This window comes from Callospermophilus lateralis, chromosome 13 (genome assembly GCF_048772815.1).
Source record: "Callospermophilus lateralis isolate mCalLat2 chromosome 13, mCalLat2.hap1, whole genome shotgun sequence".
NCBI classification, from domain to species: domain Eukaryota; kingdom Metazoa; phylum Chordata; class Mammalia; order Rodentia; family Sciuridae; genus Callospermophilus; species Callospermophilus lateralis.
This window is the reverse complement of record NC_135317.1, coordinates 32,109,064-32,134,928: the sequence shown is the minus strand read 5'-3', so window position 1 is coordinate 32,134,928 and position 25,865 is coordinate 32,109,064. Positions and strand designations below refer to the sequence as shown.

Below are 25,865 nucleotides of genomic sequence, written 5' to 3'. Positions count from 1 at the left end.
GACATGAAAAGAATCCTGGTATTGGAGTGAATGTCAGGTAAAAGAAAATGAGAGATTAAAAGCAGGCACGATGTGAATGCGAGGCTGCTCTTCACCCCTGGGTGAGATGGTATAAATTGCTTTTGTCTTAGACCCTATCCCCCTAAATAACTTTTTTTTTTTTAAAGAAAGAAAAGAAAATATTTTTGAGGTAACTCATTACCTTTTGGCTTTAGGCCTAGGAGCCTCCGAAGTTGAAAGTAATTTTATATGCTGCAGATGCTTCCCGCTCTTAAAATTGTGACCTGGCTACTAAACAATTATGACATCAATTTTGAAGGATAGCTTTCTTCCATATCATATAATTCCAGTAGCAGCCATGGGGCAGCCTTTACATGACTGGGGGCAGGGGAGGAAGTCTGATTTAGATTGTGAACTGACCAAAGAAAAGTAATTTAGAGTGACTTTTCTTGTGTGCGAAGATAAGTTTTTATTGTGTCCCAGTTCTGAGACAGTATTATAGATAACTTATCGGGCCCGTTTGCACTCAAATGCTCTTTGTGTTGATTTGCTCCTTTTGATGTGTTTTTATGACAATTCAGACTACCCAAGCCAAAAACGCAGAAGAAGTAATTAAAAAAAAGTCCCCCCTTAGAGAAGAATCAAGGAAATTATTCTTCCTTTATTTAATTTTTGACATCTGTGGAGAGACACAATAAACTCTTTTACCCATTAGTAGTTGACCTTGAAATGAGACATGTATTTCATCTGTCTTTTGGAACTGATTCTCAGTCTTATTCTTGTTAGCATGAGGTTAAGTGGTAGAACCAAAGGAATTTCATAAAACAGATTGTCCCTAAATCATTCCTCCTCCCTACACTGGAGTTAGCTGACTGTATACAGCAGGACAGTGAGTGGAGAAAGCTAAGTGGTGATAAAAAGATAACTGATAGTGTATTAATTGTGTTATTTGCATGGTTCAACATACCTGAGGGGCTATTGTATTTCACCCATCACTTTCTTGGAAAGTTAATACATGCTTATAAATTGATTTTTGGAATCTAAATATTTTATCTATTTTTCATTGTTCTAATTAGTTATACATGACAGTAGCATGCATTTTGACACACCATACATAGATGGAGTATAATTTCTCATTCTTCTGGTTGTACATGATGTAGAATCACACTGATCTTGTAATTATATATGTACATAGGGTAGTACTGTCCAATTCATTCTACTATTCTTCCTACCCCTCTACTTCCTCCCTTCCCTTAATTCGCTCTGTCTAATCCAAGCTATGTCTACTCTTCCCTAACAACTCCCTACACCCCTTATTGTGAATTAGCATCTCATAGCAAAGAAAACATTTGGCATTGGTTCTTTGAGATTGTCTTATTTTGCTTAGCATGATATTCTCTGGCTCCATCCATTTACCAGCAAATGCCATAATTTCATTCTTATTTATTGCTGAATAATATTCCATTGTGTATATATATACCACAATTTCTTTATCCATTCATCTGTTGAAGGCACTTAGGTTGGTTCCATAATTTAGCTATTATGAATTGAGCTGCTATAAACATGAATGTGGCTGTGTCACTGTAGTATGCGGATTTTAAGTCCTTTGGGTATAAACTAAGGGGCTGATAACTGGGTCAGTGGTAGGTAGTTCCATTCCAAATTTTCTGAGGAATTTCCACACTGCTTTTCATAGTGTATGGAATCAAACTAAAAAGCTTCTTCACAGCAAAGGAAACAATCAATAACATAAAGAGAAAGCCTACAGAATGGGAGAAAATCTTTACCTTGTGCACCTCAGATAGAGTAGTAACCTCCAGGATGTATAAAGAACTCAAAAAACTTAACACCAATAAAACAAATAATTCAATCCATACATGGGCAAAGGAACTGAACAGACACTTCCCAGAAGAAGAAATACAATCCATCAACAAATATATGAAAAAATGTTCAACTTCTCTAGCAAATAGAGAAATGCAAATTAAAACTACACTGGGATTCCATCTCACTCTAGCCAGAGTTGCAAATTATCAAGAATACAAGCAATAGTAAATATTGGTGAGAATGTGGGGGGCACACTCTTACATTGGTGGTGGGAGTGCAAATTGGTGCGACCAATTTGAAATCTAACTTTTAAAAAATTCCTATCTGGCTTCCTTTTTTCCCCTCTAAAAGTGGATTTTCTTCCCTGCACAGGCTGTATTCTTTTCTAGAGCACCTGGCAATTTTAATGACCAGGCCCTTCACTATCCCTTAGTGGTCAGCAGGAGTGCCCGTCTCTACTTGGTCACTCAGCTGTGTGCGTGGGTGACCCCTGACCCATTTGCTTACCTTACAGTGGCAGGGTCAGAGTCTGGCTAGAGACTCTATAGGAGCTATAGAACCAGGGAGATTACAGGACTTTTCTCTCTCTGGGTCAAGGAAGAACTCATAAAAAAACAATAAAGGAGGAATAGTCACCTTTTGCACCAATTATTTCATTTCTCAGTTATCCAGCATCTTAATAAATCCCCCTCAAAAAGGTTCTACAAAACTTATTGAGATCCATTTAGTCAAGCTGCTATTGTATGTCTCCTCTTTTAAAGATAGAGCTAGCTCCTGCTTAGCTCATCAGGGATAATGGGATACAGCAGGCAAATTGGTAAGGCATTTGTGGAACAAGGTGGCTCCTAGTTCATATGAAGTCACCCTGCACAGTATCATTGACAAGACACCACCCTATCTGCTCACAGGTCTGGCCCTGCCCTGTGTTCAGTGGCCCAGACAAGAGTTTATATATGTAGATAACTAATAATACAATGGAGAACTCACCAGAGACATCCATTCTGGGCCAGGAATTGCACTTCTGGATGCTCTTGCAAAGGACCACTTGCCCATCTGGCTGTTTTCCCTTTTCCTTGAGTGACGAATTCTGGGCATCAGATTGGTTGCTCTAAGCACTTAATGAAGGCCTGCCTTCCCTCTCTGCCACACTCTTCTCTCCACTGTAGTAGAAAAGAAGTCAAAGGATGCATCCCCAACAGAGATAAACATCAGACTGTGCTTCCTCCATTAGTAGTTTCAGCTAACTGAAGAACCCCATTATGAATGGGGAGGAGGGATGATTCGCCAAGTCATCCTTTAAAGAGAAGTTGAAGCCATCCAGAGTCTACCTTCTTTAAGTGTTCGTGTGGAATAATCAGGATCACATACTGTTTTGGCATCTACATCCAATAATTGGAAGATTGTGTGTGTGCTTTATGTATAAACTTAAAAATGTTGCTTTACCCTTCTCATAAATGGGTGTGCTGTTCTGGCTGTTGTAAGTAACTGTGGCCAGCATGCCATTAAAAAGTAAAATCTTTTTTTTTTTTTTTTTAATGCCAAACAATCAAATGCACTCAGTTTAAATTCTGCCCTCCACTCTGGATTTTAAAGCACTTCATTTGCATCTCAAGGACAATTCCATAAGGAGGAGGTCAATGTCAAATTAGGAATGGAGGGAGAGTCAAGGTTATTCTTGCTCTGCGATCTTGTGTTGAAAGAGTGAGTTAGTGTTCCTAGGGGCATAGAAACTGATGCTGTGCTTTGGTTGATGATATGCAAGTGGGATTTATTAGCTTTGTAAAGGAGGTAGGAGGTCATCATGATACTTGATAAATTAGGAGAGGGGCCAGGGTCAAAAGGAAGGAGACTGCATGCCAGACATCCCTGCCTAAGAGTTGAATTACCCTGGAGCAAATAATCTCAAAATTATGAGTGACCTTTTCAACTTTGTCCCCAGCCTTCATGCCTGGGAGAGCAAATTAAGGGAGGAAATGTGGCTCTGTAGGGGTTGGGGGGCCAGTGGGGGCGGGGAATTCCTTGTGGGGTTCTCCAAGGCAGAGCTGGAGGGTGCAAAGAATGTTGAGCCCTCCCCAGGAGTCCTACAATGACCCCATATCCCTCCACATCAGCCCCAGACTCACAGCAGCTTCTTGGGACTTCTAAGGAGAAGACGAGACAGGGATATTTCATGCAGAGTTATGTTCACACCAGCTGCGAACCCTCATCTCAATGATGTAGTTGGCTTTTTTTTGTTTGTTTGTTTCCTGAAGTTAGGGTCCCCCACTGCATCCGAGAGCTCTGGAGCCATCTTTCAGAGGAGGAAAAGGGAGTCCAGTTCACCCCATGGTGTTCACCTTCCAGATCTGTCTGTGCCTACCAGTGGTTCTAAAGGCCACAAGGAGCAACATGAACAGGTGTTACAGATGGGAATGTCTATAGAATAACAGTGTCCTCCCAATATCCCTTTTGACCTTATTTATGACAAAACCATCTTCACAATAGCACTATATTTTGTGTGTGAGTGACAATTGCTGTTTTTCTTTCCTTCTCCTGAACATTTCCTATTAGTTTTGTTCTAGTGTGTATTTTCAGTTTTTCTCTCTGAATTTCGACTGCAGAGGTATCTACAAAGTTCCACAGGAACCCTTTCCCCCTGGAAAGGCACTTGGTCATCTTCTAAAATGTTTTTTGAAAGCCTTTTAATAGCATCACACAGTGCACTGCTCATCCTTGTGAGTTGCGGTGACACCCAGCTCCAAAGTTTCATATTGAGGATGGTCAACCTAAGCTGTAACATTTTTGATATTGCTAAATGGCTCTTTTCTCTCTCTTCATCTAACTCTCCCAGGTTTCCAGTGCAAGGGTGTTTGCCTACTCAGAGTCTGTGTTTTCAACTTTTTAAAAAGTTCTCTCAATGTTTCCAGGCAATTAGCAAAGTCTGTGTAGAGTTGAATTGTTATGTGTAGACATTCTATTTTAATTCATTGTAATTAGAGGAATGAGCATTAAACTTCTTTAAGAACTCTTAGAAACCAATCTTCTGATTGCAGAGGATTGAAATCTTCACTTGTTTCATGAATAAAAGATTCAACTGGATATTAAAAATGGCAACCAATAATATTCACCCAGCTAGCAGAATGTATGATGTCCACTCCTGTGACTTCAAAATCATGATGTAGATACATAGCTATGTTATATTGTTCCACCCTCAGATTATCTTCCTAAAATACAAAGTTAAAAATAATAATTTATAGCTATTACCCTCAGTTATGCTGTGTTTTTTATAATGATCATGTTGTTCAGACCAGTTAGCACTAATAATGGTCTATATTCCCTGTTTAAATAATATCCATCCATTTTTGAGTTTAAGAAATAGTATCACCCCCTTATTGTTTGCAATTAGCAGCAAAATGGAACTGTCAAAATTCGTATTTCTGTATGAAGGCATTTTTTTTTCTTTCAATAAGGCTTATTGAAATATTTCACAGAATATTTTTCAGCCTCCAAAGTATATTTAGTTGTTTCTGGAGATTAATAGGCCAGAAAATAGAGGAGAAGGTCAGAGTCCAACATTGAGTTCTGCAGGTGATGCGGGTTGGCGAGGGTGGTCTGGTTAACTGAGCCTAGTCCATGATGCATGGGGTCAGGGGAGGTTGTAACACCATGGACAAGCATGTGGGCCTCTGGAATTCGGGACAGCAAGTCTGATGGCTAGACTCACCTGTGATTGTGGATGCCATTATCTGCTCCCATGGTTTTCATTGGTTGATATCTTAATAAATTTGGCCTGCTATATATAACAAATACCATAGACTGAGTGGCTTAAACAACAGAAATTTATTTCTCTTAGTTCTGGAGACTAGAAGTCCAAGACCAGGGTGCCAGTATCATCAGGTTCTGGTGAGGGCCCTCTACCTAATTTGCAGACAGCTGTCTTCTTGCTATATTCACATGTGACAGAGAGAAAGATGATCACTCCCTCTCTCTTTCATGAAGACACTAATCCTATGTTGAATTACCTCCCAATCTCTGAGCACCATCACACAGGGGATTAGGACTCAACCTGTGAATACAGGGAGGTACAGACATTCAGTCCATCACATTCATGAACTGAAGCTGAGTGTTAAAGGTCTTCTGTCCCAATGGGGGCTGGCCTGGATGCAGCCTGTCCTCAACCTGAACCCTTTCTCTTGTGCTTGTCTTAAGCTTCATATTCATAATAACACAATTGTTTCCATGTTTTTAGGGCATTACAGTTAACAGTGCTTTCATCCAATGTATCTCATTTGTGCTTCTCTGTTGCCTTATAGTAGGTGGGATGATTATTGCCGTTTTGCAGGTATAAAAAGTAGTTTAATGGATCCAATGCAAAGCCTGACATTGGACTAAGTAATGTATTCAAAGTAAAATGCTTAATGAATGCTGACCTAGGTCTTGATCCCAGGGCCTTCTGACTTCAGGCTCTTCCATGAAAATGAGCTTTATCAGAGGACCATGGAGTTGGGCTCCTTTACTCTAGGCCTTGCCTCATAATGACTCTGGGAGGGTCTCCTCTGTTGCACCCAGGTGTTTTAGGGGACATTCTGTGTCTTGAGCAATTCAAAGTTAAAATTTGCCATAAAGATTTCATCTAACTCTTCATTTGAATGTAAAAGGAAATCCAGGGCTCAGACATGCATAAATTACATGGAGTTCCAGGGGGAGCCTGGATAAGAACCAAGTCTGTGGGTCTAGTGCTCTCTGGACCCCGGAGCTGAGCCTCTCCCTCCGAGAGACATGTCAGCAGTCATTCCACTGATGTCCTCCTATCAGCCATTGTGGAAGCTTCCAGAGGGAATGTTGTGTGAAGCTAGCCCCTCCCTCCGCACTGTAGGTGAAAGAAGACAGGGTGCCCATAGGTGCCCCTTAGCTAGTTGCCTGTGCCAGACACAGAGTGAATCATCGTCTCCCTTCTGGTACACGTTGATCAGGATCTTTAAGGTTTTAGACTTTGAACCTGTTTTCTGTGGGAGGAAAAGGGAAATCAACATATGTTTCTGATGGGCTTCAATAAACAACCCTAGGCCTTATTCTACCTCTTTCCTACTAAAATTATTACCTGTAGCCAGTCCTCCAGCATGAGAAGCAGCTCCTAAAGTGAGCCCCCTTGGGACTGTGGTCTAGGCAAGTATTCTGTGGCACCTGCCATCCCTACTGAAAAGCATAATTCTCAGCAACCCAGCTCACCCACATAAAGCTGTTGAAGCAAGAACAGATGCTTTACGAAGCCCTTGTAATAATGAGGGGGAATAGAAACCTGAAGTTTGGGAAGGTTTTTTCCTCCCCTTAAGGGATTCTGAGTGTTTTGGTTCAACTTCAGTGTTCCAGGGGAGGGGAAAGAGGAGGATTTTGGTGAAAACCGAAGAGAAGTCCTGCCAAACAGAAATTCCATATCAGATGGATATTTTTCCCCTTTCAAGAGTGTAACAGTGGCCAAGAAGCCAGAAAGTGTGGGGGAGTCAGGAGATTGATCAGAATGCTCTGGATGGAGCAGCACCATTAGACCTAGAAGTAAGGTTGCTGGTAAGACTCACAGCAATGTTGGTTTGGATCCAGGTCTTTGGAGCCTATAGTCCTGCTCAAGCTGCTGGCACAACTACCTGGGGCACAGATCTGAAGTCCTCAGACCTAAGAGATAGTTTATTAACATAAGGTAAGCCTTAGCTGGGTGTGATGGCACACATCTTTAATCCTAGCAGCTCCAGAGACTGAGACGGGAGGATTGCAAGTTCAAGGCCAGACTCAGCAACTTAGCAGGGCCCTAAGCAACTTAGCGAAAACTTGTCTCAAAATGAAAAAATAAATAAATAAAAAGGCCTGGGTATGTGGCTCATTTGAAAAGCACTATTGGACTCTTTACCCAAGTACTAAAAAAAAAGGATAAGTGCTCAAATCAAGCAGGCTTCACAAAAGCCAAACTCCCAAGGGCCAGAGCCTCCTTCCAGGTGTTCATTCATTCATTCTGTCAGTAAAGACTGAGTACTGAGGATATCCCTGCCTTCCTGAGGCTTATATTCTAGCGGTGGTGGTGGGAGGGGAAAAGCAAATAAGTACAATGCATTAACTTTGCATCACTGTAATGATATACCCAAGACTAGCTATCTTATGAAGAGGTTTATTTAGGTTAGCCGTGGAAGTTTGGGAGCATGGTGCCCACATTGGTTCAGTTCTTGAGAGCCTCATGACCTGTTGGGACAAGTGATTGCATTGCCTGGAAATAGAGAGAACCTGGCAGGGCCAAACCAAACTCAGACTTTCTAACCAACCTCCTCAGGGGAACTATCAAGATGTTCTGTGAGAACCACCTTCCAGGGAACTTCGGTCAGGGGCCTCCCAAAGGTTCTACCATTTTGTAATAGCGCCACCCTTGGGACCAAGACTTCAATCACAGTGGACTGTCTGGTGACAATCAAACCATAGCGTCTAGTACATCAGGTGGTGGCTGTGTAAGAACAAATGGGCAGAGTTCTCAAGGGATTGATCACCCCAATGTCCTAAAGGGGAAGTTCTAAGAATATCTGTTACCTTTCCAGAGATGACCTGGGCTATCTCTTCCCAGATACTCGAACGTGGACACACTTCCAACTCACCTCCCTTCCATTCCTGTCTGCCTTAATAGGGAATATGGGGGCTTAGGAAAGAGTTAGTCAATGTGTTTGTTCTAATACCACCTTTGTCTCCATGAAAATGTTAACTATTTCAAATTTCTTGTAAATATATTGCATCATTTTAGTCTCATACTCAAGGATTTAAAAAAAGTGTGCATATTGAGATACAGAACTGAAAATAAAAGACCAAGGTTAATATTACAATTTATCAGCTGTTGTGGCATGAATTGTTCAATCAGAACAACAGCCTGACACAGTGGCAGGGCCATTGTGAGAACTGGCTAAAGGTCCACCCTGTGTGTGACACATGTATTTTGCAATCTGTTTTTGTGGGGAGTGGCAAGATCGTGGAAGTAATTATTAAATACCTCAGACCCACTACTGTGAAAGCCAGCACCATATTATATGCAGAAGTATACATAACATATTTGTTCTTTTAAAAGATCAGGTTTCTTTACTTGGACTCATGAGAACAGGAGCTCAGAGAGTTTTGAATGTTGATTTGGTCATGTACTGCCAAAGAGCAGGGGTAACCATAATACCTACCAGGTTCTTCCTAGATCAAGTACTGCCTTGGATACTATGCACTGGCTTTTGCATTTTTTTCATAAATTATCTATTTCATAAAACAAGCTGTAATATAAACATCCTTCCTTAGGGATGAGGAGGAAATTGCACATGAAACACAGTCAAGGTAACGTGCCCAAGGTCTCACAGATATGCACTGTTGAAATTAAGGTTCGAGTCTAGTTCTGCCTCTTCTAAAAGTTATCCTCTCAACCACTATCCTACATTCACTCTAGGATTATTTAGAATTCCTAGGGTTTCTTAGAAAACTAGAAATTCTTAGGATTGATTACAGATTCATAGGATATTTGCCCTGAACTCTTTTAATTTTTTAAATTTTATTTTATTGCTTCTTATTAATTACAATGACAGTAGAACTCTTTACTTCTGTTGGGAGTTGCTGCCTTTCTGTTTGTCGCCCTTTTAGAGTCTAATACTAATTTTAACATTATCATTATAGTAATTACAAATGGTAGCATGACTTACTGAGTCTCACAAGGCCATATGTGTTTATTTATTCATTGTATTGGGGATTGAACCCAAGGTGCTTAACCTCTGAACCAGCCCTTAAAAAAAATATTCTAGGGGGCTAGGAATATAGCTCTGTTATTAGAGTACTTGGCCTCACATGCACAAGGCCCTTGGTTCAATCTCCAGAAACACACACACACACACACACACACACACACACACACACACAATTCTGTTTAGAGACAGAGTCTCTCTAAGTTGCTTTAGGGCCTCACAAAGTTGCTGAGGCTCACTTTGAACTTGTGATCTTCCTGCCTCAGCCTCCCATGCCACAAGGCTACATAATTTTATCCCATTTTTATTCTTTAAAACGTTTTTAAAAGGAATTATATTAGATTGGATTTCTTAATTGGATAACTTTTTTTTTATTAACCCCAAAGAGCCTGAAATTGCTTCTGTGCCCCAATCAAACCATAGCATCTTGTGTATCAGATAGACTATGTGTCTTTAGATCAGAATTACTTCTAAGACTGTTTCCCCAACTTTCGCTTTTATTGTGTTCTTTAGTTTTGTGAAATCACTGGGCAAAATTGATTCTTCAGTGGCAACTCGATTAAATCTGTCAGGCTTGTGGAAATCAACTCTCACATCCATCATTGGTGTTAATTATACAGTTTATCCACTGTAGTTTTTTCATAAACTGGTAGCCTACAGGCAGGGTGAGCTTAGACCAGGGCCCTGAGGCATATTGAAGAGGCCCAAGATGACCCAAAGCCAGCAGTGGGGAGGTGTCCTGTTTCCTCCAAGTCTGGGATTCCAGCTGCTTCCTTCCATCAGGCAGGAGACAGTTCTGTTCTTGCCAAGTTTAGGGCACCCCCTTGTGGTGCAACTGACACATGATCGATGTGGGAAAACGGGGAGAGCAGGCCGAAAATAACAAAGAGCCTCTCCATTTAGATAGATCTTCCAATTCTCCCATTTTATTCACCCAAGTGAATAAAATCTCACTTCCTTTTGTCTTAAACTCTTTTGTAGCTATTTATATCATATTCAATACTATTTTTTTAGAGGTAGAAACATCAGAAAATCAAGCACAAATAATTCAAGCACAAATCCTAGGGTATTTTTAAAAAATAATTTTTTGTATTTTTTTTCAATTCCCAGAGTAACACAGGCAATCTAGAAAGAATAAATCCCTTGACCCTGTATTAGTATCTTGGTGTATCCTTCTGCTATTTTTTTCCCCTAGGCATAAAGCCTGAAAGAAAACCAAAAACACATGTTATTTTTTTCTGACATGGTTTTCTCCACTTAATTATATATGTGAGCTTCTTTCAGTGTTGCAGGGTCAGCTGCTTCATCATTGCTAGTGGTTGCTGGTTCTGTTGGTTCTGGGGTGTGTACACATCACTCTACACAAACACAACACTGAGCATGGCTCCTTGTGGATTATTGTGGATTATTTCCTTAGGGTCAGTTGTTACAAATAGAATGGCTGAATCAAAAGAACAAGCATAAGTTTGGATATTATTGATTCATTTTTAAAAGTATTTTTGATTAAAAAAAAAGTTTTTAAAGACTTCAGATTCCTATTATTTGCGTTCCTAGTGTGTGCCAGGAATTGGTTGTGTAGTGTTCTGCATGCCTCTATCTGCCCAATCACCTGTTATTTTCTATTGTTATTCCTATATTCCAGGTGAGGAGAGTCAAGTTCGGGGAAATTAAATAGCTATCATGTGACTTCGAAAGCAGAGAGAAAGTGGGCTTTCCAAAGCTGGATAAAAATAACATTTTATATTCCTTGAATCTTGAACCAAGTGGAAACTAGTACTGAAAATTTTCCACTGGTAAATTAGAAAACAAGTGTGTTGGGCTATAAAAGAAGAGAAGAAAGGACGAAAGTATTTTTCCATATTCTGGGTTTAGAAACGTGAAAAAAAAATCTAAGCAAAATGTCTGGCAATTAGGTTTCAGGTTAGAAGATGAATGGGGGGGTCCAAGACACTGATCACTGTATCATTACAAGTCTAGAGGACTTCTAATAAGGAGGTATTTGTTCTGATTCTTATCATTTTGTCATAAATGGATTTTATTTAATCATAGTCTAACTGGTTAAGTGACTCCCAAAGAGTCAAAAGTTGACTTTCTCTAAATCTGCCAGAAGTCTTCAATTTCTGAACAAAACCAAAACTTAACCTTTAAGACTTAGCCTTTTAAAATTTTAGCAGTCTCCAAAATTCTTTACAGTTTACCTCTCATTGATGCTCATTGGAGACCTACATGCCATTTTCACCACTTTTACCAGTACTTTTTTAAATGATGAGACAAACTCAGAAATAGGCATAGCAAAGAAGAAAAATAAATATGACTCATCACTCAAGCCCTAATAAACATTGTATAGGTGTTGTTCATTCTTGGTTCTCTCTGCTACATATGCATATTGAGCATTTACCCAATATTTCCCATTCCTGACCAACTCATCTGAGGCTCTTGGGCACTGTCTTTATCTCAGGAAAGAAACTTTGAGGGCTGGGGATGTAGCTCAAGGGTATAGTGCTTGCCTAGCAGGCAGGAGACCCTGGGCCTAATCCCCAGAAGCAAGGTAAGAAGGAAGGAAACTTGGGGTCTCTTTTCTTTCCTGCCACACTCAGCCTTTCAAAGAGATCTCAGGAAGAATTCGGAAACACCTATAGTTTCTTTTACCATTTTCCTCTACAATAGCCTTTGAACTTATTAGACCTCTTAGAAAGAATAAACATCCTCTGTTTAATTTTTAGGGTTTTGTTGTTGTTGTTGTTTTGGTTTTGGTTTCAGTTGTTCTGTTTTGTTTTTGCAGCACTTACTATTTCCTTGAGATGGGTATTTTGTGCTTTTCTGGTTAACATTTCCTTAATCCTTAATATAGCCTCTTTATATTCACTGAACTATTTGGTTATCATTATAATTGATAACAAGTAGTTTATCAGAGATAACTTCTTTTCCATCACACTTAACAGTTGTAGGAACAATTTATTTTCTAGTCAAAGTCACAAATCAGACTTCTAAGTTCTACACACTTAATTGAGTTTGTGTTATGGGAGAAACCTGTTAAAAATCCAGTTTTCTTTCTCTGCTATCTGACTATTGAGCTTGACACCTTTTCCATACAAGGGTAACCTACTGGGAAGCAAACATATTTTTATGAGCTTCCTTTTGTCATCTTGAGAAAACTTGTCTGTGGTTATGGAAAATAAATGTTCTTTGGCCTCACATTCTGCAGCTTGGGATCCATTCCATCTTCTGGGAAGAGCTTCCCTTTCCAACACGCCTTGGATCCTTCCCTTCTCTGCTCCTGGGAGGTTCTGCTGGCCGTCTTGACCTCACTCACTGTTATGGTTTGGATGTGAGGTATCCCCCCAAAAGCTCACATTTGAGACAATGTAAGAAAATTTAGAGGAAGAATGGATTATGAGAGCCTTAATCCAAACAGTGGATTAATCTGCTGATGGGATATGAGTGGAAACTGAAGGCAGGTAGGGTGTGGATGGAGAAGGTGGGTCACTGAGGGGTGAGCCTTTGGTGTATATATTTTGTATCTGGCGAGTGGAGTCTCTCTCTACTCCCTAAATATCATGGGAGCCACTTCCCTCTACCGCACTCTTCCGCCATGATGTTCTGCCTTAGCCTCTAGGAATGGAGCCTGCTGTCTATGGATTGAGAACTGTAAGCTCCAAAATAAACTTTCCTCCTCTAAAATTGTTCTGGTCAGGTCTTTTAGTCACAGCAGTGAAAAAGCTGACTAAAATCATCAGCAAAGGTAAGAGTCACAACCAGTAGAATGGGTTTATGACAAAGTTTGGAGCCTTTGTTTCTCTGGCTCCTAGTTTCTAGACTTTCAGGTGATATTTACCTAAAGCAATTGCTTTAACCACTTTCCTTTTCCAAAGTATTCTCCCTTTCTCTCAATATTCCATTATCTTTTCCCCAAGTTCCTCTGATGAGAGTCCCCTTGCAGAGAGAGGTGGGGGTCTCCTTCACCCCTTCCCATTTCCGGCCATCTCCGTGTCCCCTGCCCAGCACACACCGTCTCCTTGTAATGGAATCTGTGATTTCCTGTGCCCTTTCTCTTCTTGTCTACCCACAAAATCTCTTCAAATCTATCATCCTGTTTTCATCTTACACTTTTATGTACCATGTACCTAGAGGGCTTTCTTATTTGTGGTCTACTTCAAGACATTTCTTTCATAGTTGGTGAAGACCATAAACTTTGGAGCAGAGAATTGGAAGGCCCTACAGCAACCCTGGCCTTTCTAGGGAGAATATATTCACCAAACTAAGGACTTTTATGAGGTCAGTCTCGATAATAGTTCTTCTAGGGGAGTTGGTTCTCTTTCCTCTTAAAGGTTCTATCAAGTTCTTTTATGTTTTTTAAGCTCTAAATGCATTCAGGGTAAAATATTTTAGTACAGTTCTTATTTGGAGACCTGTCTTTTGCCCTTTTTGACCTTTGAGCATAGCTACTACCGTGATATTTGAATTTTCTTTTTCTTTGAGTGATTTGTGTCTGATATGTATGCATTTAGGTTTTAAAAAAATGTAAAGTTTATCAGCAAGAAGTGCACACATATAAAATAGGTGTGTAGATGTATGTATATATTATGTTTATAAAATGGCAATATGCATCCTGGATATTATGTCTTTCAATTATGATGGTATTTCAAGGCTCCTCTGTGTTGGCAGCCTGTATGGATATATCTGAGTGCATGTGTAATAACATGTGGCTAGGACTTGGGGGTGCAAGAAACAGTCATTCTTGCATGAGGCTTGTGAAAATTTTTCCCTTTTTAAGACACAAAAATATGTTTCTCTGTATTTTTTTAATTAAGTCATCTAAAAATTAACCAATATGATAAAAGAAAAATAAAATATTTAAGAACTAGCACAACAAAAGCCATAAATTGAAGGCAGACTCCAGGACAATATTAGCACTTGTGCTCTGAATTTTTATGCTGGTCTGATCCTACACATATTTACCCTGGCAACGGCACACAGTTTGACAATGTGTAAGCAGAGGCCACTGCACTCACAGGCCTAATGGTCAGTGTCCCAGTGACCAGCGCCGATCAAGATGGCAGCCTTAGACCTCCCCAAATTGCATTCTGACTAAGAAAGGCATTTCATTTGGGATGGGCAGGCTCTGGTAAGTCCTCTGTAGTCCTAGGGCAACATAGGGTTAATGTGACTTATTCTCAAATGACACGAGGTGAATTCAGATGTGTCTGTAGCAGGATATTTTGGTGAAAACACATTGCTACTCAGGGCTTGCTTTTAGCATTTCTTTCTAAAATATGTGGTCTAACTGTCACGATTTTTTCTTTCTTTGTGGGGGGAGGAGGTAACTATAGTTTTATCAAGAATGAATAGATGGTCCATTTGCTCAAGTTATTCTTTTTCCTCTTCACATTTTCACCCCTTTTCTTTTCTATTTTTTTTTTTTCTTTCTCTCCTGGTCCACAGGCTTTGCAGTGCATGCTGATCTCTCTTCAGGCAGAACTTGACATTCAAAGGTACTTGATGAAAATTGAGTCATCTCAGCGAGTTAGTACTCCACCTTTCCTTTTTCTGCATCCAGTTGCGCCTCCTCCTGTGCCTTTTCACTCTGCCATGTGTGCCATTCTAATCCGTGTCAGTGACTAAACCAGCTTCCTGTGCTGTCCCCCGTTGACCCCAAGGCCTGATTCAAATCTCTCCAAGCCCAGTGCTTGGCAGCACTCTGACCCATGTGCTGTTAAATGGTGAGAGTTGATATTGGAATGAACATTCATTGCATGCTTGCTCCAAAATATTTAATATGCTTTCCACAAATTGGTTTGTGGAATCAGTGGCATGGCAACAGCAAGTCAGGGGTCTTTGCACAATCATGTGAAAGGTGGTCTTCTGTAATGAGAGACCCCCATCCTTGCCCACTACGAGGAAGAATATTCATGGAAGGAGAACAGAAGTGTTCATGCTTCTCACAATCCCAGAACAGAATGACTCTTCCAGCTCTACCACCTCCAATATTGGGTCCAGATCATTTTACTGACGTACATCTTAATAATGGTGCAAATAAACACATTTTTCTAGAATGTACAATGTGTTGGGCACTATTCTAAGTACTTTTTAAGTATTAACTTCTCACAGCAACTCTTGGGAGTAGGTATACTGTAATCCCCATTTTACAAATTAGGAAACTAAAACAGATGACTCCCCTAAGGCCACACAGCTAGTTAGTGACTGATATCTGACTCTAGGAAGTCTGACCCCAGAAGTCGATTATGAATAGATTATTTACCCAAAAACCTCAGGGCCTTCTATAAACATAGTTGTTCACCTTCTTTTTGTCCCCAGACATAGACAGTTTTCCCACTTTTCCTTGAGCATGCATGTGTCAGAGCCCTGAGTCTTTAGGGGGAGGCCCAAATACACTGTGCTTAGGAAATGTCTAGCCATCTGGCCTTTGTACAGAGGGAGCTCCTTCCCTCTTGGTCAAGTTTTCAGTGACCACACTGACCTCTTCACCTTCCTTTTTAAAATAATCGGTCTCTTTGATATTTTTTTTTTTCTTTTTTGGAATGACAAGCTCAAATTAGAAAGTTCCTTCTCAAAACAAAAAAAGCATAAAAGCTAAATTTGGGCTAAACAGACCAACAAGGATTATTGTCAAACCCTATAGCACCCTAATTCTGAGAGGTATTTGTTCTTATCTTTTCCTCGAGTTCTTAACTGTATTCACAGTTTCTCTAATCCATACGAAATAGAGGAATCTTTACAGTTTCCTTGCACAAGCACCATGCACTGAGTAGAAATGCAGAAGAGGGAAAGAATGCCCTGGTAAGCCCTCCCTACGACTTTACACCCTGCCTCTAACTGCTTTTCCTACTCTCCGAGTAGAGATTTGATAGGATGATGTGGAATTTTCCATCATAAATAGTAGAGAGTCTGGGATCCCCTCCCATATTTCTTTTTCCTTTTTTTTTTTTTTTTTGGTGTGTGTGTGTGTGTGTGTGTGCTGGGAATTGAACACAGAGTCCTGCACCAGTTTATCACATACTCTACCACTGAGCTGCCCCCTCAGTCCCTTTCCTTATTCTTTTTCTTATGATTGAAACAAATAAGTCCTTAGTACTGAGTTTTCTTTCCTCCTTTTTTAACCTGTTGGCAAATAATTGGATGTCAGAGAACTCTCTCAAACTTTCATCTGCATTTATAGACAAGTTATAATAGTGATTTTCAGAGATGAATAGGATGAAGGCCAAGGTTGGAAACTGAAGGCATTCAGTTCTCCTACTGAGTAAATGAGTCACTCTTGGGTCCTCTGTGGGTATCAATTCTCTGCGGTGAAATTGGGAGTAACCTTTACCAATCTCAAGAGACCAAAACAGAGGTGCAATGGGCACCTTATGGCAATGGCTGTATCCTTCTAATCGCACGTGGGATCCCATAAGCCATGGGACACACCAATATGGCAGGAAACTGAGTGGCCTAGAACCACTTTAATGTGAGTGACACTGAATAAAGGTAGCTAAATGTTTTGTGTCCCTCTTTGTTGTCCTGTGCATTTTTATTCAAATTATTCTCATCTCAACTCTATCAAATAGATATTCTGATTACCTTCTTTGTTTTTTTATGCTGCTGGGGACCAAAATCAGGACTTTGCCCCAGAAAAGCAAGGGCTCTACCATTGAGCTGCACCTCTAATCCCTCTGAATAATTTATTAAAGTAAGAATCGAGGTTCCGAAAAGTTTTGTATGGATCACGCCACCAGTACACGGCATTATTGGAAGCTGTGTTCCATACAGTAATAGGATAAGGGCAGTTAAGTCCTCTCATTCTTAATCTTGTCTTCTGTCCATTTGTTCAAACCCTGAGACATTTTACCATGACAAGATTAGAGGAAGAAAAGAACTTTTTTGGCCCAGAAAACTACTCAGAACTTTCATAACTTTTATATGTATACGAAAATCATTCCTATGAAATTGGGCATGTGATGTGCATGTGTGTGTGAGCATTTTGAGTTTAAAGGTAAAAGTAAATTCTATTTCTGGGATGTATGGAGAGGGTATGGCCATAGCACTTAAGACTCCCAGGACTTGGATGGCCAGTAGTAGACTCTGGGCCATCTCCACGTGGCCTTCTCCACTGTGGGATAGTGAGGATGTAATAACATCTCCCATAACGCTGTTCACGTCCTTGCTGGGGTTGGGGCCTTTCCTAGTGGGTCAAGCCTCACTGGTTTCACAAAGTGCAGTTAAGCCCCATGGTACCACCCAGGGCAGGGAAGCCTAGGCTTCAGGGGTGGGATTGATAAGGGCTTTTGTTCAGAGGCCTTCTAAGTGTGGGTTTAGCACCAAGTGTGGGTTTAGCACCATGTGTTATGCTGCTTGTATTGTATTTGAAATATCAAAGCCTGCAAGCAGGTCCCTTTCCTTTCATCACTATAATAACAGCCATCCTCACACAGCCACCTTTTATCCCGAAGCCTTTTAAAGCACATTCCTGACTCTGAATTCCAAAGGCATCTGCAGCCTGCTCAGATGTCATCCAATGAGAACTGTGGGAGCCAACGCCTGTTCTACATTTTGCTTGTTTATAAGGTATACCTTGCTTGTTTCAGGAAGAGACAAAGGAAGGAATCTATTAATTGATTGCTTGATTCAAAGCAATGTGCTATAAAGTGACATCCCCACTAAGGTGAACACAACAAAAATCAAAGGGGAAGCCTTGTGGGAGGAGGAAGCCAATTTACAGATACAAGTACTAGGATTTTCTCGAACACTCAGTTTAGCTTCAAGATTCCAGTTTTGTACCATACTCTACATGATTCTTATTATGTGGCAAATTAAGACTTATGAACCCTTCAGGCAGCAAAACATTTTCATTGTCTTAAAATCTAAAAGAACTGCTGTTTGCTCATGCCTTCATGAAAGGGACATGGACCAACAACGTAGGCAGAATCAACAAGTAAACATTATTCTTCATTTAGCCTTTTATTTTGTATCAGCAAAATAAAAGAGGAAAACATACCACTAAATAACAAAAATTGTGCCTGAGCGAATGCTGAAAGGGGTGGGGCTGAGTTAGTGAGATCCAGATGTGGAACTTGCTGATGATTGAACTTTCTAACTTGATAGAAGGAGACCAAAGAGAAAGGCTGAGAGTGAGGGCTCATCTTCTTTAAATAGCCTTTATCTCATGCTGGCTTTGGGGAGGAGTCAAAAAGCAGGAGTAATTTCAGAGAACAGCCTGTGTTTCAGGTAGACCACCAGGTAGACAGATGTCAGGTTGACATCTAATCCTGAGAGTTGGAAGGGCTACTGTGCATTCAGACCAGGTGAGGTGCCCATGTCCAGTCTGCAGGGAAACAGACTCAAACAGCAACTCTAGGCAGAACCAAACCTCTTAGAGCAAAAAAGGAGAACCATTGTCAGTTGCATGCCACAAAGGGGTTAAAGAGTAGAAAAATAGTCAAGAGAGAATAAAAAATTGCTAAAATTCCAAGTTTACCTGGAGTCAGATTTTAAAGGCCTTAAAATTAAGTTGTCGTAATGACATTAGCACTACAGAAGTGAAAGTCTGTTCTCTTTAAGAGGGGAAGTGCAATCTGCATGTCCACAGTTGATTTGCTGGCTTTGATTCTTCTTTCCTAACTGCATCTTTTTTTGAAATTGGAAGCTCTGGGTTCCTGCCAAATTCTGCATGGCATGAAAGTGAGAATGTATCCTTCCTGTGTTTTCCCTATGCATTTATGCCCTCATTTCGGGGACCATCTCTCTAAGGACAAGCCCTTTAACCTGGAATCCAGTTGTACAGAATGCACAGAAAAGATGGGAAGGAGTATAAATACCTGTAGGTGACCATAGACAGAAATCCTTCTGGATCCTATCCTGTGGAAGTCTTCCCTTCCCCTAATCTACTGTTTAAAAATATCTTGCTTTTTCAGTAATTCTCTGATATATGAAAGCAATACATTCTAACTTTGGAGAAATGAAGAAAAAAATGTTACTCATGATAGCCCCCATCAAAACAAAACCAATGCTAATGTTTGGATGTATTGCTTTCATTTTCTAAATTACATAGAAACATTCTTTTAAAATACCTTTAGTATGATTGCATAGTATTCCAGGGTAGGAATACACTGTAATTTATTAACCAGCCTTGGAAGGTTTTTCTAGATTTATTTATTTTATTAAAGATGTAATAAGTAGAGATTTGCTCTCTGCCACTCAAATGTAGAATATATTATTTTTCTTAATTTTCCTAAATCAAAATAATCTGGCTTGGCTTCAGCAGTTATTGAGAAATTTCATTCTCCTCATATTCAAGGAAAATACTGCTCTCTCATTTGGGGTTATAAAGAAATCCTGGGGCACTTGTCTTTTCCAGTAAATCTGGGTAAGGGGCTTTGAGTCTCCCAGGATTCATAGTGAATGTCTCCCATGCAGTCTGTTTGCAGAGAGGTACACGGGGATCTTTGCCATATCTTTTCTAGGCTTGAGAACCTGGTTTCAGCCACTTTCAGCATGCCACACAGCCATGGTCCCAGTCAAAGTAATTCTCTGCAAAGGGAATCCAGGTCTCCCAGGTTGGAAGAACACCCTCAGTATCAACACCACTGACAACGAAACTACCATCTTCCTCTTGGCTCTGAAAAGTCGTTCCCTCTCCTCTTCCTTCCTTCCAAAAGTAACTTCTCTCCCATCCAGATTCATTTTCCAAATTCCTTTACCTTCTAAGCCCAAACTAGGGAGAGGATTTTCAGGGTGACTTCTGTAGCATGCAGGCACCCTCCACTCCTCCTCCTGGGAAGACTTTAGCACTCAAAAGCATGGCGGTTTTCCAAGGAGGTTGGAGGTAGGAGTAGAAGTTCCATAAATTTTGTTTGTTTCTAAAAAAGGGACAAGATAAATTAATACTATCTCAAAAGAGGAATCTAACATACAGATTATACTCTAGTAGGAGTATGTTTGTATTGCGAATGTTACTTTAAAAGATGAGGAACACCCTTTTCTGCACAGAGGTGTTCTTGACATTTGTTGGCTGGTGTCTTCGAATGGTGAGATAGGCACACAAAGGGGGGTCCACTTGGCACAGAGCCATGGGTAGCTCACCACACCCATGCCTGTGGCTGGCTCTCGACAGGCCGTCAATGGACAGTGAGTACCTGGCATCGCAGGTTTTACATCCTTCTGATCTGATCGTGAAATAATGCATCCAGGGAAGGAAACCGTGAAAGCAATAGGCATGGTTGGCTCAGCTGCTGAATCATCTGATTTGACTCCAGACCAAACATGGTTGTTTTCACAGGTGAAAATCATGAATAATGTCTGGATACTCTTCTGATGGAAGAGGGAGGAAAGCATTGAAATATTAGCCTTGAAGAAACCAGGTCTGAACTGAGTTTATCAAGGATAATTCATCAAAATACATCCTAGAAAAAATGTTTCCCTCCTTGTCCAATTTGGGGAAAGAAAATACTAATTTCAAAACTGAACTTAAGGTAGGAGAATCTCAGGTGTGCAGAGTTGGAAGTTGGCATTACAATGAGGGTTTGGGCCTACAGACCTTCCTCTTTATAAGGCCCAGAAGTTTCTCTAATAAACCCGGCATATGTTTCTCCAAACTGCTAACACGAAAGACCCAGAAATACACAAAAATCTTGTATGAATTTATTTCTTGCTCTTGATTAACAACAGGACTCTTTCCTGCTTGTGCCCAATTTTGTTTTTTGTTTTTTTAATAAAAATGATAGCTGATTGATTCTCCTCTACCACCATTCTTCAGAGTCTTCAATGCCAGGCCCACTCAAAAGTTACAAGACTTGGGGCTGGGGATATAGCTCAGTTGGTAGGGGGCTTGCCTCGCATGCGTAAGGCCCTGGGTTTAATCCCCATCACCAAAAAAAAAAAAAAAAAAAAAAGTTACAAGACTATAACAAAACTACAGTTCTTTCTTCCAGATGTATCACAGTTTTCACATCCACTTGTCATCATCTAGAACCGTGGATGCCCTCAGTCCATTTCCCAGATTAACCATCATCATAAGAATGGTGCTGGGGATAACTGCTCAGATAGTGATGGCCACAGAAGCTTTGGGAAGTAGGAGGGCGTCGTGCAGAGAGACCTGCTCCAGAGCACACCTGGAAGGAGAGGGTCTCTACTGAGGCTGCCACCTGGGGTGGGCGTCTGTAAGGACCGGAGACCGAATGGAAGCCAGGTGTGATGTTGGGGAGGACTTTGCCTGTCTTCTCATCCCCAGTCCCAAACTCAGAGTCCTTGAAAAAAGACTAGAAGAAAGAGCAGAGAATGGAAACGAGGTGATTGCACTGTGGATTGTAGAAAGGACCTCTAAGGTAGAGTGTAGACCTTCCATAGTGAGTTCATTAGTTCTCCTTGAACTACTAGAGTATCGTGGAGCAGGAATGGCAGAGAAAAGCTACCCTCGATGGATGATCCAGTGTTTATTAACATCATGTTTTGCTTCCGGCAACAAGAAAGTTCTCTGGAATTGAAGTCAGAATTTTGATGAAGTTGAGTTGAAAGTTTCACAGATGCAAGAAATGGGTCAAAGCACAGAGTGTCATGGTTAACCATGTCAGTTAATGAGGACTAGAATGAGTCACTCCGAATACATTTGCATGTGGGAAGCCTCATTATATTTCTGAATTCTCTGTGGCAAATTGGGCATTAATTAGGATGAAGTGAAACTTCATTAAGGCAACATTGGTTTTTCTCCTCAAAATAGAATGTACTCTGAAGGAAGGTGAATACAGTTGGCTAACCAGAAACCCTACTGTTCCTGACAATAAACTTGTTACATAAAGCTACAGTTTTGATTCCTTTTCTGGACCTCAGCATTTCATTTTAGAAATTTAAAGGATCTGAAAAACATGAACAAAAAAATATCATCGATGACTCTCTAATTTTCCTTCCTCTTTGGCTGTGGTCTTCAAATCCAACAGCATTGCAAAAAAATAAGAATAAATCTGATCCCCTAGTAAAGCATAATGCACACAGTGAACGTTTCAGCAAATATTTGTTCACAGTGATAAAAATGCAAGCCTGGCAGTCTTTTAAAAATTAATGCTGTGCAGAAAACTAGATCTTGCCACTGCCTCGTTATATATTTCTATAGAGCAGGTGCAATATGGTAAATAATTTGTAGGAAACCTCAGTCAACTGATTTTTTTGTTTTTTGGATGACATGATCTTTTCTTCTTTGTATGATGTATATCTTAGAGTTATGCAATTTTAGTCCTGAAAGGGATCTCGAATACCAACTAGTTCAAGCTCTTGCCTTTTAGATAAGATAGTTGTGATCCAATGAGTTTAGACACTGACCAACTTTTGGTGGAAGCTAAATGAGAGCCAGCACCCCCAGATTCCTGGTGAAACAACCAAACCATTGAGTATCAGCTGTGGAATCCTACACACTGGATCTCAGTGCCTTCATTCAGTACCAGTTGGTCAGCATTGCTGTTTTCTCCATGGTGACCAGTGATGTTACAATGAGATTTCCATATCAATCATCTGGCATGGTGACCCAGGCACTCCATATGTTAGTTCCTTTCACTCCTCCCTCACCCCTCCATTAGGAAGAGAATATTCTATAAATTGTAGATGAAGCTGAGAGGAGAGCTACTGGAAGCCTCTGACACCAGTGTTTTGGGAGGAATAGGAAATCCTCTTTGAAGAAGAGAAGACTAGAAAGGACAAGTGCATTCAGACTTGTACAGACCCCCTGTTATCGTTTGAGTCTGTAGGTTTGGGGATGACCTATAGAAATCTCTAGAAGGTTGTGATGGAAACAGAAGGAGATTGGTGTTAGAGGTTCCCTGAGCAAGAAGGGAAATCCAGTCTTAGGGAAACTTGAAGCCTGCTCAAGGGGCCCAGAGAACATTTATTTCCCTAGTCCCCTGCTCCCTCCCCAGGTAGGGACAGTTCCTTATTCAGCATTTTAGAGCCCAGGCTTCCACTACTGAGCTGTAGACCATGGAGCACGGAGAAAAAGTTTTAGCTGAGGCAAAATGAGATCAAATCTAAAATTGCATGAGTATCTTGCCTTTCTTTTCAGGGCATTAAAATATTTTTGCTTTCTTGGGATAATAATGATCCATAGACAGTAGGGTTTGTTTTATCTTGTTTTGGGGTTGGGATAGAACTCAGGGCTTCATGCATGCACAGCAAGGCTCTACCACTAAGTGACACCACCAGCCATAAAGTTATTTTTTCATCACCTCTAACTTTGCAAGAATAACAGTATTCCACCTTGTAACCTCCTATAATTTTTTTGAAAGGTCTACTCCTTGAAATACAAAATAATGGGGGTACTACTGCTCTAGACAGTTGTTTTAGTCAACTTTTTCATTGCTGTCACCAAACAATCTGAAAAAGAACAGGTGGAGGAGGAGAAGTTTATTTGGCTCATGTTTTCGGAGGTCTCAGTCGATAGAGGGCCAACTCCGTAGGTGGGCCCAAGGTGGTACGGAAACCCCTCTCTGTACCACCATGGCTTGCTTCTTAGCTCTACTGTTATGGATATGTTATCTTTGGTCCCAAAAGATACCTTCAATGCCTTAGAAGCTGTCATCCCCCAGAGCCTAGCACTGTGCTGAGTTCCTCTTCCAAATGCTTTGTACCTTTTTATTTTTTCAATGTATCAAGTCAATGTTCGGATCCTGCAGTCAGCAATTTCCATTGTCTTCTCCCTGAACTAAATGATGTCTCAGCAGCGAGCTGACATCAGAGGGGAGGGTACCATGTGTGAGGAGATTGCTAATATACAGGGATAGTTTTCAATGAGAAAGTGAATGACATATTAAAAAAAAAGAGAAGAGGAGGAGTTTATATATAGAACTGAATAGCTATGTATAAGCAGTTAGAAAAAATAGATTAGCCCTTACATTTTATTTTAATACTTACCTACCACTATGATGATCTGAAGAAGAAACAGAGATTTGATTTTTATTTTCTTCAAGGATTATTGCTTTTTACAATGGAAAATGACAACTCATCAAATGTAACGTGCCTGCTGTAGGCTGCAGAGATGACCAGTAGAGGTGGTAAATGCTGCCTTATTGCTTACAGTAATGTTATTTCTTGGCTATGCTGCTAAACTAAATGTGTATTTTTTTTTTTTAAGGTAGGAATGAGGGCATCTTAGTTTGCTATTCTGCTGAGCATAGTAAGTGGGAAACTACTTCATTGAAGACCACATAAATTTTTATAAATCTTGGTGAGCAAGTTATTCATTTAGGGATGATTTTCCTAGTCAAATAATACTCTTAAAGAGTGCCAAAGCCAGATCCCCATAATAGAAGCAGGCTTTATGAAAAATAAATCTGGGAACAAACCACTTTGGAAATAAGCACAGAAAAATTAACCAGCCAGGACAATTTGCTTGTTAATGGATGTCCATTCTGGCCATGATTTTGACTTGTAATCTCATTGGCTGAGTTTCCTATGAGATACCCAGGCATCTCCCCAAAAGCCTTCTGGGGATGCAGAAGAAGAAGAATTATCTTATTCCTACTTCTCTCTATGAGAAGATTCTGAAAGGTGTAGCAAGGTGTGTGTGTGTGTGTGTGTGTGTGTGTCCAGGTAACATGATAGTGCGTCTGCCAAGAGAGTTTTCCTTGTACATATTTCAAGAAAGAGGGGGAGAAATGGACTATGCAATCCTCAAAGTGTCCAATTGAGTATCCAGCACACCTGGGGCATTCCTCAAAGAATGCCAGAGTCAAAGAATTGAAGTCAGAGCCTGGAGGAAGACTTACTTGCTCTATGATTTCCAGGGTCTCTTGTTCAAAAAAACTCATTGAGAAGTTTAGGAATGCCATAGTGCAGCATAAAACCATCTGCAGACCCTTTGGAGAGCAGGGCCCTGCCTGACTTTGCAGTGTACTTCCAAGAAGCTGGCCCTACCTTGAGAGTTAAGAGTCTTGGTGCTTAATGTCAAAATGCATTGGCAGCCTTAGGAAGGATTAAAGGAAATTAAGAATGCAACATACCAAAACCTGGCTCTTGGAGATGACTAGTTTCCTATCACCAGCCTGCCTTGTTAATTCCAAATCAGTTTGCTTCCCAGCTAGTGCATGGAATCATGTAATAAAGATGGGCCATGGAAGAAGGGGAAATTGAGATAATGCATTCACTCAGCATAACCCCCCTGTTTTTCTAGCTCACCTTCTCTGCCCTTGTACATGTATAATCTCCAATCTCTACACAATAGCCAGAGTGATCTTCAAAAAAATTTATCTGATCTTTCCTACCTCATCCCTTTCCCTAACTACCTCAATGGCCTTCTGTTACTAGGCAGTCAAAGGGAGAATTCTCACCATGATTCCAAGACTTTGT

The 25,865-nt window shown here is 40.5% G+C and overlaps 1 protein-coding gene across 13 annotated transcripts in view; it reads left to right on the top strand.

The window, feature by feature from the left end:
- Kiaa1217 (KIAA1217 ortholog) overlaps window positions 1-25,865 on the top strand; it is a 458,856-nt gene that overhangs the window by 280,703 nt on the left and 152,288 nt on the right. For 8 of the 13 annotated variants that reach the window (XM_076832181.1, XM_076832177.1, XM_076832187.1 and 5 more), the window contains one exon: window positions 14,988-15,068. The exons of the other annotated variants lie outside the window; for them this stretch is intronic. In XM_076832181.1, the coding sequence (XP_076688296.1) occupies window positions 14,988-15,068 (81 nt within the window). The remainder of the gene's footprint in view (window positions 1-14,987; window positions 15,069-25,865) is intronic. 13 annotated transcript variants of the gene reach the window in all.